General features: G+C 57.2%; 4 protein-coding genes across 14 annotated transcripts in view; 2 read left to right on the top strand and 2 right to left on the bottom strand.

Moving 5' to 3' along the window:
- Pitpnm2 (phosphatidylinositol transfer protein membrane associated 2) overlaps positions 1-851 on the top strand; it is a 92,924-nt gene extending 92,073 nt beyond the window's left edge. Inside the window, exon 27 of the mRNA XM_033762683.1 lies at positions 682-851. Within this exon, the coding sequence (XP_033618574.1) occupies positions 682-851 (170 nt within the window). The remainder of the gene's footprint in view (positions 1-681) is intronic.
- A 1,381-nt stretch (positions 852-2,232) lies between these two features.
- Arl6ip4 (ADP ribosylation factor like GTPase 6 interacting protein 4) lies at positions 2,233-4,959 on the bottom strand. 7 transcript variants are annotated; one of them, XM_010604347.3, is made up of 6 exons: positions 4,711-4,959; positions 4,171-4,379; positions 3,669-3,980; positions 3,475-3,592; positions 3,086-3,155; positions 2,233-3,014 (listed from the first exon to the last, which is right to left on the bottom strand). In XM_010604347.3, the coding sequence occupies exons 2-6, from the start codon at positions 4,334-4,336 to the stop codon at positions 2,958-2,960; spliced, it is 723 nt and encodes a 240-aa protein (XP_010602649.1). In that variant the 5' UTR covers positions 4,337-4,379; positions 4,711-4,959; the 3' UTR covers positions 2,233-2,957. The 7 variants fall into 7 exon arrangements, with proteins under 7 accessions (XP_010602649.1, XP_010602650.1, XP_010602651.1 ...); XM_010604348.3 differs by having other exon boundaries at positions 3,669-3,956; XM_010604349.3 differs by having other exon boundaries at positions 3,669-3,956; positions 4,204-4,379.
- Positions 4,960-5,241: 282 nt separating this feature from the next.
- Ogfod2 (2-oxoglutarate and iron dependent oxygenase domain containing 2) lies at positions 5,242-8,811 on the bottom strand. Of its 5 annotated transcripts, none has more exons than XM_033762463.1 (8): positions 8,767-8,811; positions 8,204-8,401; positions 7,818-7,946; positions 6,932-7,045; positions 6,752-6,851; positions 6,397-6,524; positions 5,998-6,255; positions 5,242-5,923 (listed from the first exon to the last, which is right to left on the bottom strand). In XM_033762463.1, exons 2-8 carry the CDS (start codon positions 8,333-8,335, stop codon positions 5,660-5,662), a joined length of 1,125 nt encoding a protein of 374 aa, XP_033618354.1. In that variant the 5' UTR covers positions 8,336-8,401; positions 8,767-8,811; the 3' UTR covers positions 5,242-5,659. The 5 variants fall into 5 exon arrangements, with proteins under 5 accessions (XP_033618354.1, XP_033618353.1, XP_010602640.1 ...); XM_033762462.1 differs by lacking the exon at positions 8,767-8,811 and adding an exon at positions 8,652-8,760; XM_010604338.3 differs by lacking the exon at positions 8,767-8,811 and having other exon boundaries at positions 8,204-8,760.
- Positions 8,812-13,623: 4,812 nt separating this feature from the next.
- Abcb9 (ATP binding cassette subfamily B member 9) overlaps positions 13,624-14,954 on the top strand; it is a 19,280-nt gene continuing 17,949 nt past the window's right edge. The window contains exon 1 of the mRNA XM_033762461.1: positions 13,624-14,823. The gene's annotated coding sequence lies outside the window, so the exon portion shown is untranslated. The remainder of the gene's footprint in view (positions 14,824-14,954) is intronic.

Genomic DNA, 14,954 nt, shown 5'->3' with positions numbered 1-14,954 from the left:
CATCGCTGGCCGGCTGGAGCCAGGGGCGGCCTCGGGCTCCAAGTAGGGCACCATCAGGGGGCGCCATGGTCTCCATGGTGCTAGGCCAGGGCACCGCCCCGCCAGAAGGCCCAGTCTGAGCACATGGACACAGCCCGGGAAACTGTCCCAGGGCCCCTCAGAAGACATGGGCTGCGCCACCCAGCGCTCCTGCCCTGCCCCACTATGGGGTATTGAGGGCTCCAGCTGGTCATGGAACCTGGCAGGACAACAGTGCGGGATGCAGAGGGACCAGCGTGCCCCGCCTGGGACCCTCCCGGACAGTGCACCGTGCATTGATCTCCAGCCTCCTGGTGCCATGCATGGGCCCTGGCCCGGCCTGCCACCTCCCTGTCCCGTTCCATGCCCCTCACCTGATAGCAGCTCCAACAGGGGTCTAGCCTGCTTCTTGTTGACTCAAGTTTCTCAACTGTCCAACCTCACTGGTTTTGCACTGATCTTTGAGAGTGGAGACCCATTTCCATCTCCTGTGGCTAGACTCAGTGACATGCATGAAATCCAACACTGCTAACCCAGGACCTCTTACCACACAGAAGGTTCCAGTGTGGCAAGCCCTCGTCCAAGCAGGAGAGAAAGGCCATATTTTAATTTCTGCAGCCCTGCCTGGCCTGCCAGCAGCCACAGGCCCCTGCCCCCATCCAGCTGCCCCACCTGGAGCCCAATCCAGGCACAGGCCTGGTGTCATCTTCGGCCTGGGGAGCACAGCCGGGGGTGAGGCCAGTGACATCCAGAGCTGGCTCTCAGACACCCTGAGGCTTGGGGCCCCGACTGGCCTGGCCGCCTCTTCTGCTCCTCGCCCGCCATCGGCCTAGGCCCAGGCCGTGGCCCACCCACCCACGTTTCTACGCCTTTCTACTCCTCAATCTGATTTCTATGAGGTTTTTTTAAACTGAGCAAACCTTGGCTGCTTCCTTTTCTTAACTCTTTCAGTACCAAGCGCAGCCCCTCCACATTTTAAACACCCAGCACTGTGATGGAGTCCAGCCTGGTTCTGGGTCCCCTAGGCCCTGGCCCTAGCCCACTAGGCAGGGTGTGATCTCCCTGCCTCACCTGACCCCTGCCCATTCCACTGAATTTCTACTCTAGGGGAGTGGGGCACACACTGAAGATTTTTTAATGCCAGTTCCGTTTTGATGCGAATCTAAGAAGCCACAGCTCGCTTCATTAGCTTAAGGACAGGCAGCCACGACTCCCTTTCTCACCTGGACAAGGACGTGCTGAGGTCCGAGCACCTACCTGGCCCTGGCCAGCTGTCTAGTGACCAGACCCAGTCCCCAAGAAGCTGCCAACCTGGATGTGGCCTTGGGGCTGCATGGGCTGATGTCAACTTTTCCCGTGTGTAGATATGTACAGCCAAAGGGTCATGTAAATGTTCTGCAAAAGTGGGCCTATACAGAGGGAAAGCTATTTATTTTGTGCAGAGAAAAATGTCTGGAGGGAAGGAACCTTCAGGGTTTATTCATATTTAAGATGTAGTTTTTTGTTGTTTCAGGCGTAATGTATAAAGCAATGATTATTTTATGGACCAAGTTCCCTGGTAACTGTTGCAGTGACAGTGCAATATCTGACCCCTCTGCCCCCAGCAGGAAGTGGCTGGCCCGACAATCAGCCCCAGCCAGGGGCCCCTGTGGCCAGTGCCACCTCCTCTATTGGCCCCACCTCGCCCCATCTTGCCTCCACCTTGGTGACCAGCCATCTGGAGAAGCCTGCAATAAAGGCTGGGGGCTTGGCCGTGGGAGGCCCAGCAGGCAGCAGGCCAGCCTCTCCCTGGGGCAGCCCCCATGGCTCCTCACTCCCTATCTGCCCAGCCGCCAGCCATGCCAAGGACAACAGCAATAGTCCCCTGGGCCTCTCCCAGGGCCCTCAGCCATAGATGGTGAGACGGCAGCCTCCCCTCCAAGTCTCTTCTCTGTCCAGGTCCGCTTTCTGCCTCCCATGATTCCTTTTGGCACAGTCTCCTCCTGAGGGAGCACCAGTTTCCAGAAACTAAGAGGGAGGGCAAAGTCCTTTAAAAATACCAAAAATGTTTACAGTGTTGGGTGCTGAGCTGCAGGGCTCAGGCCTGACCAGTCATAACCAAAAGGGTGAAGCAGGCCTTGTGACTGCCACCCCCACCCAGGCCTGTTAGGATAGAAGCCTTAGTCCCTCCCGCCCATGCCCACACCCGGCTCTGACCACCTGCCTTCTCTTTGATTTTTAAAGACGGATTCAACCGAGACCCGGCCCCACGGGGGCTGGGTCTTTGCTGCCCACCATGCAGTCTTCACATCTTGGCCCCTCCCATCTGTCCTTGTGCTGTCTGTCTCTCTGGGCCACGTGTGAGCAGTGTTCTGACCCCGCCCTGCTGTCCCTGTACCATCGGCCTAAGTGTGCTCTGTATTCGGTGTCACTGTCTGTTACACGGATTAAAGAAGCAGGAAGGCTTCCTTCTGGTCTCTTTACTGTGGGGCTCCTGTGGGAGTGGGGGGCGAGTCCCTGAGGCGCTGCACACAGTGAGGTCAGGCCACTTGTGTGAGCTGACTGCCTTTTCCCAGGCATGGCCCAGGAGGTGGCTCTGTGACCTCTCCACTTTTCAAGCAACCCAGCCAGTAGTGGGGGCCATGATAACCCCGGCCCAGGCTCCTGTCTGCATGATCCTTGTCCCCTTGGGGCTGAGATAGGGCTTGGGCTGGCTCGTTGTCACAGTGGACACCGCAGCTCCCCGCAAAGCTGCTGGAGCCCACTCCTCCCTAGAAGGTAAGCAGCGCCCTCAGCACAAATGCAGCAACACAACAGGAAGTAGGTCTGTGGCCAAGCGATGTTTAATGCCAGGGCCAGCACACTTTCAGATGCGGGCACCGAGGCCAGGGACCCCACCACAGGCCACCAGCTCCCTGCCTCCGTCCATGGCCAGTTCCAAGGCCGTGGCCAGTGGGGCCTCAGGGAAGCAACCCAGCTCGCATCTGGAATGCCAGGCCGTCCCCACGGGTGGCTTGCTAGCAAGGAAACGGGGCAGACATCAGAAACAGAGCCAAGGGGAGACCGAGGGTAGAGGGGCAACACCAACCTTATTGATCGCTCTGTGGCGTTCTTTGGTTACAATTTCCTCCAAGACCTCCCCGTCTCCCTTAATGAGCCTGTAGACAGAGGTTACATTCAGCATAGGACAGGCCCAGGACCACTGGGACAGGGACAGAGGTGGCTCGGGCAGGCTGAGCCCTGGCAGCCCGTACCATCAGCCCAGGAAACAGCAGCTGCTTGGGGAGCCTCCAGGAGGCCTTTCCAGCCCCTGAACCCCTCATGCCAGGCTCTAGGATGAACGGTGGAGCTGTCACATCCATTTCCCCATCCTTGGCCTTTTTTGGAGCAGCTGCACCCTCCATCCCCAAATGCGGTGTCCTGGACCAATTCTCCCAGAGGCACTTGGCAGGACCAGCTGTGCGGAGCGCTCCCCACCTGGTGCGTCCCGTCTCGGGGTCCACCACCCTGCGGATGACACTCTGCCGAGCATCCCACTCCTCCTTGGTCATGGGCTTCATGGCCTGGACGCGGGACTTCTGCTCGTCGGTCAGGACTGGAAGGGAAGATGGGAGGCAGTGCCGGGCAGGCCTGGGAGTGGACCTGCGCCTGGCCACTGGGCCGCGAGGTACCTGGGCCACCGTCTTCCTCCCCGGCTGATCTGTGCCACTGGTCCAGCGAGGGGCCGGGCAGAGCCTCGGCCTGCTGCACCTCCACCTTCTCTTTGCCTTTCTTCCTCAACTTCTTCTTCTTCTTTCTCTTCCTTTTCCTTTTCTTGTCCTTGTGTTTCCCCCGCTTTTTCCGGCCATCACTGGAGGAAGAGGAGGAGGACGAGGAGGAAGAAGAGGAGCTAGAAGAACTAGAAGAACAGGAGGAGGAGCTGGATCGTGGTCTCCTCCGGGCCTTGTGCATGCTTCTCTCTGTGATGCAGGGAGAAGGTGAGGCTGGAAGGCCGGGAGGGCAAGAAGTGAACGTTTGTTCCCTCGCTCCGGCCTGGGGCAGACTCAGGCCTGCACAGGGAGACTCAGAGCGCCAGCGGGCTGGCTCCTCCCTAGGCGCGGGTCTTCCGATCCAGGTTGGACAATGCACCCCCCCCCGCCCTATTTCCCTGCACTCGACCAGTGTGGTCCTCACCCTCCGCCCCGGAGGCGGTGCTGGCCCTGCGACCTTGGGATCCAGATGTGGTGTAGTTTCTCCAAACGTCCTTACTGCCTTTCTTCCTTCTCTTTTCTGACCCTCGACCCCGGGACCGGCTGCGGCTTCTGGAGCGCTTGCGCTTGCGAGAGCCGACGTGAGCCATAGCACCGGGAGCTGGAAACGGGACCAGACTCGCTACGCTGGCTCTGTGTGGTTCAGATTGCACACAGGGCGCCTGGGGCAGTGCTGATGGGCAGCTCCCCGGGCCGCCCAATGCCCATCACCGGCCCAAGAACCGCGCCATTCTCTTCCCCCTGCCCTCGAGGATCCCTACTTCTCTGCCCACTGCGGGCCCCTGCACTGCGGCCCCTTTAAGGGCCCACCAACCACCCCACCCCATCCCCGAGCGCCTGCGCACCCTTCAGCGCTTGGGAACGGACAATTCTCCTCTAGCGGGATAGCAGCCCTGAATCCTTTCTGGCGCCTTCTGCGTCCTCGCCGGCCTCAAGAAGGGCCCTAAGGATGCTATGAATTCACCTCAACTGCCCATCGAGGCCTTCCTGTGAGGAGGCGGCGGCAAGGTTGCTGGCAGACCATTTCCGGTTAGGGGAGGTGCACCGGTAGGCCGTCCGGATGGGAAGCGAGGAGCTGCTGCCTTCAGTTCCGATGCCACGGGTTCCATGGCAGGAGCACCTTACTCCTGCAGAGGCCAGCTGGGAACCCGGGCCTCCGCCTCCAGGCAGTGCGAAGGAGATGAGGGAGGCAGCCTGGAGCCAACCTTCTATCCCTCAGGATTGCCCTGTGGCCGCGTGCCTACACTACAGCCTCCCTGAGGCGGGGGAAGAGATGCCCCTCTTGCTCTTCTCAGCCACTGACCCCCACACAGAATTGCCCTGTGGCCGCCCCACCGCCTCCGGGTTCAAGGATCCGGGAGCCCCAGGGTCGCAAGCCCAGTTGTCACTGAGGAGCCAGAGGCAATGACAGCAATTGTGAGGACTGCAGGCTGCTCAGAAGCTCTGCTCTTGCCTGTTTCCACAGCCACAGGAATTGGGCCCTGACTTTCTCATCTTGAAGAAGCTGGAACCCGAGATGTCAAAGTGGAAACGCCTTGGTCTCCAATGTGTAACCCCAGCAAAGGCTGCCTGTGCCTCATCCAGTTTTGAAGCCAGTGCTACCCTACACCCCCAGGAATGACAGCAGCAAAAGGAAGGCTCTTACAAAGCACTTTATAAACTCTCACTCCTTGGATCTGCACCACAGCGCCCAGGGCACACACAGACCCCTACCCCCTCTCTGGGTGAAAGGACTCCCACCTCTCCAGTCCCCTCTGTGAAGCCCACACTAGCTCTGCTCCCAGCGCATCTGTGCTGAGCCAGCCTGTCTGCCATAGAATGACCCAGAAGCCGGAGCATCCAGCCGACCCAAGGGCCTTGGCCACGGGGAATTTATTCTGCTTTCCTGACCCTCACACTGCCAGCCAAACCACTCAGGTGAGCACACAGACATCCACTGTGGGGGGCTCCTCCCGGGTGAAGCCGTCACCAAAGCCCTCATCGTCCACCAGGTCCGGTTCCCTGCAGCACATGGGGCAGAGGCGGTTGCGCACAGCAGAGGCCCGGAGCCAGATGACCAGGTTCCAGCGCTCACCAGTGCCCAGGGCCCTGGCCCCATGCAGCTGGCCACCCCGGTGCAGGACACCCTGGCCCACCACGTGCTTCACCTCCAGGGGCCGCGCCAGGGCTGCAGGTGCCTGTGGACAGCAGGGCTCAGGCTGGGCAGCCACAGGTACGCTGCTCCCATCCCTGCCCCATGGGGCGCACTCACCTGGAAAAGGCCCCCGAAGTACAGGGCTCCACCCGTGAAGGTCTTGCCCAGGGCCACATTGAGGGTGAGCTCCGAGTTATCATAGTGGCAGCCCAGAGCCTGGTCCTGGCCCGGCGCATATTTGACCACAAAGGCACGGTGGCTGTCCAGACAGGGCCCGCCGCAGTCCGGGTACAGCAGGGCCATCAGGGGCCGCAGGAAGTGCTCCCGCAGGGGCGTCACCAGAGGCTCATCCAGACCCAGCTCATGCAGCAGCACCTGGGAGGGGTCCTGGGGTCAGCAGAGAGGCCGTGGGGCCTCATCCTGCATCCCTGGGGACGTTTCTTCCTAAGGGCACTATTCAGTGCCCCAGTAGTCTCCCCATCCACCCACCCAATTTCCCCAGCGCCCTTCACCCACCCCGTAGTTGTTCATGGTGTTGGGCCTTCCCTTGGGCATGTCTGACTGCTCGAAGTGCTCCAGCTCCTCCAGCAGGGCCTGGCAGAAGGGCGCCGTGAACACGGGCACGCGGTAGATGCGCTTCTCCTCTGTGGCAGGACAGACAGCTGAGGGCTCAGGTGGGGGCGTGCAGGCCTGGGCCACAGTCCCCTCTCACTTCAGGGCCCCTCCCTGCTCCTTGTAGGTTGGTCTTCCAGCTGCTGCTGGTTTGGGTTTTGAGGGCAGACAGGACAGGCGAAGCGACCCAGTGTCCCACTCCCAGGTATCTCTGGCTGCTGCCCCCAAATCCTGCCAGGCTGCAAGACTATGACCTCACCTGAGATCGTCTCCAGCCGCTGAAGGAGACCTGCAAGGTCAGCACCCAGGGACGCACTGTACTTAGCTGCGGCCAGAAACTCGGGGGCCAGAGCTGCCTCCTGGGGAGAACACACCAGCTGCAGGGGCCTGAACACCCCACTTCCTCCCAGAAACCAGCACCGGGCTCCCTGCCTGGTACCTGCAGTGCACTGTAGACATCAGGCCGGGCCGGGCGGTAGGAGCTCGCGATGAGGGCTTTCCTGGCAGCTGACTCCTGTCCCAGCCGGCGCCTCCGCGCCACCTCCTGCTCAAGCTGGGGTGGCACAGAGCCCAGTTACCATGCAGGGCCTCCCACCCCCTGAAGTCACTGTGCAGATGAAGAAACTGAGGCCCAGGAAGGTCAGAGTGGCATGCAGGTGGAAACCACAACCCTCTACATTCCTGAATCTGTCCGAGTGACTGCAAGTACCAAACTTTCATATGAAAGGACTTTTTTTTAACTGAGTTACATGACCCATTCCTTTTATTATTTATGTCAAGATAGGGGTCTCCTTAAGTTCCCCAGGAGGGACTCAAATTTATGATCCTCCTGCCTCGGCCTCCCAGAATGCCAGGATTGTAGTTCCAGCAAGGGACTTCTAGAAGGGGGCACATCCTACTCTGGGATGCTCCAGTCCTAGCCTGGCTGGGATGAGAGGAAGAAAACAGAGTCACGGTCCATCCATGTCCAGGCCGGGGAGGAGGTGGGAGGTGAGCAGCAGCGCTGGCACCAGCCTCGGGCACCAAAAGGGTTGCAGAGCACAGGGGTCCAGATCTCAACTCTACCCACAGGGAGACCTCGGGCAGGGGAGCTCTCCTGAAGCCTCAGCTCCTCCCAAACTGAGGGTGTGGCAGTGCCTGCCGCATGGGGCTGTCCAGAGGAGCCTGACAACTTGTGATTCCTCGATTTCTCTCCTTGCGCAGGGACCTAGGTGTCGGGGTGACCGGGAGCAGGAATGGGGGCCACGCAGGCAACAGGAACTGAGGCTGGGAGACCCGCAGTCAGCCGACACAAATTTATAGGGAAGGCCAGGGCGCTGCGTTACCTCCTCTACTAGCTGCTGGAAGTCCTCGCTGCTGACACAGCCTCGGCTGCGCAGGATCTGGGAGCAGACGGACAGTGTGACTGTGGCCGTGGGCAATCCCGTGATGGCTCCGAGCCTCCCGTTACCCTCCTTAAGGTGAAGATGGGAGCCAGGGCCGTCCGAGGCCGCCTTAGGTTCCCAGTTGCCCCACCAGCAGAGCAGCCTACGCGGGGCTTCACCCATTTCTTTTCGCGACAAATCACCACGGAGAGGCTATCCACCCTTTTAAGATGGGAAACCGAGGCACTTGGGCAAAGTCGCGCTTGTATCTGAGCACACAGTCTCCAGGACAACGACCCTTCGTCCACCCTGCCCACTTTTCCCGGGAGGCAGCAGGGATCACTCACAGGGCCGTAGTCTTGGCGCAGCTGCTGCTCATCTAGGAAGTGGAGGTGCAGGCCATAGCGCGCCACGTATAGGTTCTCTGTGCAGAAGCAAGCGCAGCGGCAGAAGCGGCGCCGGACCCCGGCCGTCGCCATGGTGAAGCGCGGCGCTGCCCAGTCTGATTAGGTCGGGGCACTTCCGGGTACGCCCTCAATCGAGGTCTACGGAGTCAGTGAGCAAGGGGCCGTTGTAAATTCCCAGGAGGAAAAGAGAACGAAGTGGGCGTACGGCCCTCACGTTCTGCCTCATGATTTTCCCACCGCCGGGCACTTTGTAGGGAGCTGAGCTAAGTCAGACCATCCTGGGACGTGGACAGGTAGGGACTCAGACCCACAAAGCCTTTTAAACGCTGCCCCCGCCTTCAGCTAGGAACTTCCTCACGGGGAAGCTAGGACAGTTCTGAGGCCCGACCTAGTTCCCGAGGAACCATCAGAGCTGTGCATCTGAGTTTGAGTTTAGCTTTTACTCCGGGTCCCTGCCCGGCGCTGCCGGAGCCTTCGCCGAAAGTTCAAAACTTGACGCTTACGTAGCGTCTTCGCGAAAACGCTCCGGTCCTCACGACTTCCGGCGGCGAACCGGAAGGGCGTGATGTGGGTGGGGCCTTGGGCAGGGTCTGCCGGTGGCCACACCTCGCGTCTAGACCCGGAGCTAGTTCAGCGCAGCCGCAGTGTGAGATAAGTATTGCGCGGGTATCTACCCGCCCTGGGGTCCTGTCATTGTCCCCCCTGCACCCTCAAGCCCAGGTCTGCAAGGCCCCGTCACTCAGGAGGACTGAGGCGCCGGGTAGGGAACTGGATCCCACCCTCGACCCTGCCCTAGAGGCCCCGCCGGGGGCCGAGGGCGCCGCAGCCTCCGCCCCGGGTGGGCGCCTGCAAGTGACAGCTCCTTGTCTGTCCAGACCCACGCTGAGCCGTTTACCACCGCCTCGGCCCCTCTCCTTCCATCAGCACAGCCCCGAGCTAGACAAGCTCCTGTCACGTGCTGCCTGCCGAAGGGGAAACTGAGGCTCGGAGAGACCGCGTGTCTGGCGCCTGTCCTCGGGGTCCCCTCCCCCGCGGGGCGTCTGAGTGAGTGCTGGGGTTTTCTCTGGGTGCCATTTGGTGCCATCTCGCCAAGGGCACTTCCCTTCCTGTGTGCCGCAAGTCCCCCGGTTCTCGCTCCCGCTCTCAGTCCGGTGCCCACGCTTGCCCCACCACAGTTACGGCTCACAACCTCACGAGCTGACACCCACACGCTCACATCCGCCGTGGCCCACCACATCCGCTCGCTCTCGCTCCCGTGTGGCACGCACACACCCACACATGGGCAGAACGGCCTTGGTTCCCTGCTCCATAGTAAGCCCAGTGCCCAGCCGAGCCCCAGGTCGGGCAGTAGCCTGTGACCCTGGCGGCCTGTGACACTGGCCTGACTCGTCCTTCCCGGGGAGGACTCCTCTCTGGAAAGAGCCCACCAGGCCTGATTATGTCACTGTGGCTGGGCAGGAGCAGGGAGACCCTCCTGAGTGTGCACCCAAGCGTGTGAGGTGCTCCTGGAGTTGCTGACACACTCCCTGCCTGTGTTAGCTTACCGACCGCTTAGAATTACCACCGATGGTGGCCGGAAGTCCTGCCCAGTCTCTACCACTGTCTTCTCTTCACAGCCTCTGTGTGGCTTAGAACATTTGTCATTAGACTCACGCAGGGCCCGCCCAGAACATCAGAGGCAAATGGGCCTCTCATTCCAAGATCATTACCTTGATTGTATTGGCAAACCCTTGTCACAGCTTCCTGTCTTCTGGGGAGCATCATTCAGTTCTCTAGGGCTCTTAAGACATGTGGAAGAAAGGGGAAGGAAGAAAGCAAATGCACTGTCCAGCTTTCCCACTCAGTGCAAGTGCTGGGAAGACAGACGGGCTGAGATGTTCAGCTGAGTATGAGCTGCTATAGAGGTCTGCCAGGAAAGGATTCTAGGCAGGGAAACTGACAGTGCAAAGGCCCTGGGGTGAGCTTGATTTGCCAAAAGAACAGTGAAATGTGCAAGGAGCCAAGATCCAAGGAATGAGCCCCCTCGTGGGGTCAGGCCCAGATCCTTGTATAAAGGAGGCCTTGGATGACATTTCAGATTTTACTCTATGTGCAGAGAAAATCTGCTTAAACTTCACAACAAACACTGTAAAGAAAATGAGGCCCAGAAAGGTTGACTGGCCTACTGGAGGTCACACAGCTCCTGAGTGGGGTAGGCTGGAATTAAACTAAGTCTGATGACTGGTTTGTCCCTAAAGGAGCAGGCAGGTCTCCGTCAGTGTCCTCTGTCCTCACATGCAAGGCCACAGGGATCAGGGTGTTTGGGATCCCAGCCGAATCTCCTGACTGTGAGAGGCATGATTCCTCCTGGAAGCTGCCCACCTGAGACGCTATTTAGTTTCCCTGTTCTCTCAATTGCCCCAAGATAGCAAAGGACCTGCTGTCCAGGAAGGGCTCCATTTCACCAGCTTGCTGTTTGCCCCAACTGCCCATCTCCCCCATGGCCCAGTATGTGCCAGTGCCCTCACCAGGCTCCAGGTGGCCCCATCACCCCTGTCACACCCAGTTAGACTTCTCTCTTTGCAGCAGTTGGCCTGATACACAGTTTGTTCCTGTGGCCAGGCTGCCCCCAGGAGCAGACGGTATCCCCACCACCACTCTGCCCCAGCCTGGCTCAGACACCAAGGGGACCAGCAGCAAGACTAGTTAATAGAGCAGGAGTGGTGGCGCATACCTGTAATCTCAGCACTCAGGAGGCTGAGGCAGGAGGATCACCAAGAGTTTGGGGCCAGCCTGGACTACACAGTGAGGCTGTCTCAAAATCCAAAAACAAACAAACAAAAGGACTAATTGGGCCGGAGATTTAGTTCAGTGGTGCCACTGCTGCCTCGCAAGCGCAAGGAACCGAGTTCAATCCCCGGCACCAAAAAAATTATTTTAAATAAATAAAAAGGACTCGTTAATAGGAAGCACCGATTTGCTGTGTGCTAACAGTGACACTGACATATTCCATGCTGACGGCCTGAGATACTGTTAATTCCATTGTACAGATGAGGAAACTGAGGCTCAGTGAGGCCCAAGAGTAACAAGCTGGGGCATGGTGCCGCATATCAGTAAACCCAGCACTCCAGAGGCTGAGGCAGGGGGATCACCATGAGTTTGAGCCCAGCCTATGCTGGCGAATTTTCAAACCCGACACACCATGAGACATGGAATGTTCCAACGCCCAGGGCCCTTCGTGGTCACTACTCAGGTCCCAAGGGTCACCGGTAGCAAAGGCTTCCCGGTGCATCCTTGTACCTGGTACGAGCCGAGTCGCCCTACGTGTGCTGTTCCCATGCTACTGTCGCTCTTATTTGCATTTCTTTGATGACAGATACGTAGGGCATCTTCCCTGATGCTTACTTCCTATCTATCTCTGTGTCTCTTTGGTGGGGGTCCCTTCAGATCACTGCCCCCTGTTTTGTTCTGTTTTTGTTGAGACAGGGTCTTACTATGTAGCCCAGGCTGGCCTTGAACTCACTGTGATCTTCCTGCCTCAGCCTCTTCAGTGCTGGGATTACAGGTGTTTGGTCCATTGTTTTTAATTTTTGATTTTCCTTAGTTCAGTTTGCAGTGCGTGGTGACTACTTACCTTGATCACGTGGGGTCAGCACACGTAGGAAGCACATCATCCTCTCCCCGCATTCTCCTCCCTCCTCTTGATCCATGTTTCCTCTTGCAGAAGACCCATCTCTCTGCTTCCTATTATTGCCCCCACCTTTTTTATCAGGGATCCAACTCAGGACCTTGTGCTTGTGAGGCAGGCAACAAAACCACTGAGCTAAATCCTCAGCCCAATTATTGGCCTTTTATTTTGCCCTTTATTTATTCTTTGGGTTTCTTGTATAAGAGAAACCATGTGCATTTAAGCTCATGTGTCTGATTTATTTTCATGACATTATGGTTTAGTGCATCCGTTTTCCTACAAATGACTCCCGTTTGTCCTTCTGTGTGGCACAGTAGTGCTCCATGGTGTGTAAAGACCACATTTTCTTTATCCATTCATCTGCTGATGGACACAAAGGCTGCTTCCAATGTAGTATTACGAGTTGTTCGCTATAGAATTTAAAACATTATTTTACATGAGTTTCATTCCCAGTACTGAAAAACAGTTTTGAGTTTTAAGAATTTATGTTACAGAGTGCGGTGGCACGTGCCACCCATCCCAGCACTTGGGAGGCTGAGGCAAGAGGATCACCATGAGTTCAAGGCCGGCCTGAACTACATAGTAAGGCCTTGTCTCAAAAATCAAAACCAGGGGGCCGCGGATTTAGCTCAGTGGTTCCAGCACCTGCCTCACAAGTGCATGATCATGAGTTCGATCCCTGGTACCAAAACAAAAAGAAGTACATTGCCATTAACCACCACACCCCTGCAATCTTCCTCCGCAGTCTGAACTTATCCCATCACTACTGTTGCCATTTTCTTTCTTTCTTGCGAATTTATTTTATTTTATTTTCCATTAAGTTTATTGGTACATTTAAAGCAAATGATACAGTTACATCTCTCATTGGGATCTTATACCATTACACGATGTGTCTTGGTTATTTTTCCCCATTCCCCTGCCCTCGCTTACCCCTCCCTATTTACAAAGACTTTGTTTCCATGTTTTCCTTTTTTCACATTTTTTCTTTTCCCTTATTTCCTTGCCCCTCCCCTTCCCACTTCCGAAGCAGTTCTGGGAGTCTTATTTTATGAGGGTCTTTCCGAGGTGTGTTCAAAGAACAGGTGAGTGACATGGTCCATTGCCGTCCGATGGAAAGGCAGCTCCTAAAAACTTCTCAGCGTTTCCTCGTCCACCTCGTTCACCAGATCTGGTACCTGGTGACTTCTGGATCTTCCCAAAGCCAAAGTGACCAAGAAAGGTCTGCATTTTATTTTATTTTTTTAATTGAGTTTATTGGTACATTTTAGGTATACAGTTACATTCATCATTGGGATCTTGTACCTTTACCTGACAGGTCTTGGTTCTCATTTTTTCCCCTTGTCCCTGCCCTCCCTTCACCCCCTCCTCCCCTCTCCATTTACAAAGAAAGGTCTGCATTTAATCGGCTTAGCACATCAAGGCACATAAGAGGACTCTGACCTGCCTGCCAGGTGGCAAGAGCAAGGGGGAGGAGTCGGAAGAAATGAATGACAATGTGTTTTTCTGTACTACGTTTTTTAAGTTTTATTTTATTTTTTATTTTTTCTGGTACCAGGGATCGAACTCGGAACCTTACCTTTGTGAGGCAGGCAGAGGCACCACTGAGCTAAGTCCCCAGCCCCTTAAAATTTAAATATTCACTGTCTTTTTCAATCCCACTTTATACAGTTCTCTATTTGCCTTGTTTTTACAGGGCAATAACGTGGTTCCACTTTACTCCTCAGACCTCTGAGGTCGCCCACACTGCCTTTGATTTTCTGTCGCCTGCGTTTAACCCTGCCGCTGAGGACTTCCAGAGGGATGCTCTATAATTAGCTCCCAGCTCCCTGTGGAAGGGGATCTAGGTTAGTTCCAGACTTGTGTCACTACCGCAGCCGTCTTCAGCTGCCTTTTGTACATCTATCTGTACAAGAAGTTCCTATCTCGCAAAAGAAAAAGAAATCAAATCAGCTGTTTTAAACTCGGAGAGCACTGGAGCCTCCGGCTGAGTGTGGGCGGAGCCGCCGGGCCTTGAGCCCCCTCCTCACCCCTCTGGCCCCGAAGGCCTGGCCGGACCTCAGCTGGACGCTCTGCCTGTCTCTCGGTCACCCTTCTGGCCCAGCTGGCAGGGGCGGCTCGCCTTCCATCACCTCTCCAGCTCTCCTTCCTGTGGCACTAGGTGCTGGCTGAAGTCACCTGGCTTGGCCGCTCCTGCTGTTCCGCCTCCTCAACAGAAAGGCACCCAGCACCCAGCAGTCAGTACCGATTGCTCCTCCTCCTCCCCAACCTGGAGAGTCCTGTTTCCCTCCAGGAAATGTGTTCCTTACTAGTCTGAGGTTCACTTAAAATATGTTATCTGCCTTCTTCCCTAGATTGTCAGCTCCAGGAGGGCAGGGATCCTGTTTGGCTTATCGTTAGATGTCAGTGCTCTTCTAAGAGATTGGGATCTCACTATGTTGCCAGGTTCCCGGGCTCAAGTGATCCTCCTGCCTCAGCCTCCCACATAGTTGGAGGAACTGCTGGCGCGCCCCAGGCCCGGCCTCTCAGATGCTTAGATGGTGCATGGCGCTCGAGAAATGCTTGCTGAATGGTTGAGCGGTGTATGAGGATCATAATCCCCTACCCCCACTCCGCGCTGACGGGCTGCTGCTCCAGAGGGAAAACCCCGTTGAGGAACAAGCCGCCTGGGGATGGATATGTAGCTCAGTGGCGCCGCGCCTGCCTCGCCAGCTCAAGGTCCTGAGTTTGAACCTAAATTCGATACACGGTACCGAAAAAAAAAAAGAGGCGGCCAGCAGGTGGGGCCATTTCCCTTCCGTGGGGCTGAGAGGATGAGCGGACGAGCGGCGGCCTCCACGTGAGAAGCGCGGAGCTTGCAGGACCTGCGGCCCAGAGGGTGCAGAAGTCACCCCAGGTGAGCAGACTACCAGCTCTGGCCCCGCCCCTGGGAGGCTTGCGGACTCGGTGCAGGGTGTCCCGCCCACGAGGGCGGATTCGCCGGTCTGGGCCCCGCCCACCCGTATGCCCCACCCGCCAGGGAATGAT

This window comes from Fukomys damarensis, unplaced genomic scaffold (assembly GCF_012274545.1).
Source record: "Fukomys damarensis isolate Sample0158 unplaced genomic scaffold, DMR_v1.0_HiC HiC_scaffold_12, whole genome shotgun sequence".
In the NCBI taxonomy this organism is placed as follows: domain Eukaryota; kingdom Metazoa; phylum Chordata; class Mammalia; order Rodentia; family Bathyergidae; genus Fukomys; species Fukomys damarensis.
Note: the sequence above shows the minus strand (reverse complement) of the source record. Positions and strands in the feature narration are given on the sequence as shown.

What these genes read in the sequence shown, in the direction of transcription:
- Arl6ip4 (XM_010604347.3), bottom strand. Translation starts at nt 4,336, where the DNA reads ATGGCTCACGTCGGCTCTCGCAAGCGCAAGCGCTCCAGAAGCCGCAGC. An exon ending in CACCGCCTCCGGGGCGGAGG is followed by an intron (nt 3,981 to 4,170) that starts GTGAGGACCACA and finishes CCGGCCTTCCAG; the next exon opens with CCTCACCTTCTCCCTGCATC. An exon ending in GGAGGAAGACGGTGGCCCAG is followed by an intron (nt 3,593 to 3,668) that starts GTACCTCGCGGC and finishes CTTCCCTTCCAG; the next exon opens with TCCTGACCGACGAGCAGAAG.
- Ogfod2 (XM_033762463.1), bottom strand. Translation starts at nt 8,335, where the DNA reads ATGGCGACGGCCGGGGTCCGGCGCCGCTTCTGCCGCTGCGCTTGCTTC. An exon ending in ATGTCTACAGTGCACTGCAG is followed by an intron (nt 6,852 to 6,931) that starts GTACCAGGCAGG and finishes TGTTCTCCCCAG; the next exon opens with GAGGCAGCTCTGGCCCCCGA. An exon ending in GCGGCTGGAGACGATCTCAG is followed by an intron (nt 6,525 to 6,751) that starts GTGAGGTCATAG and finishes GTCCTGCCACAG; the next exon opens with AGGAGAAGCGCATCTACCGC.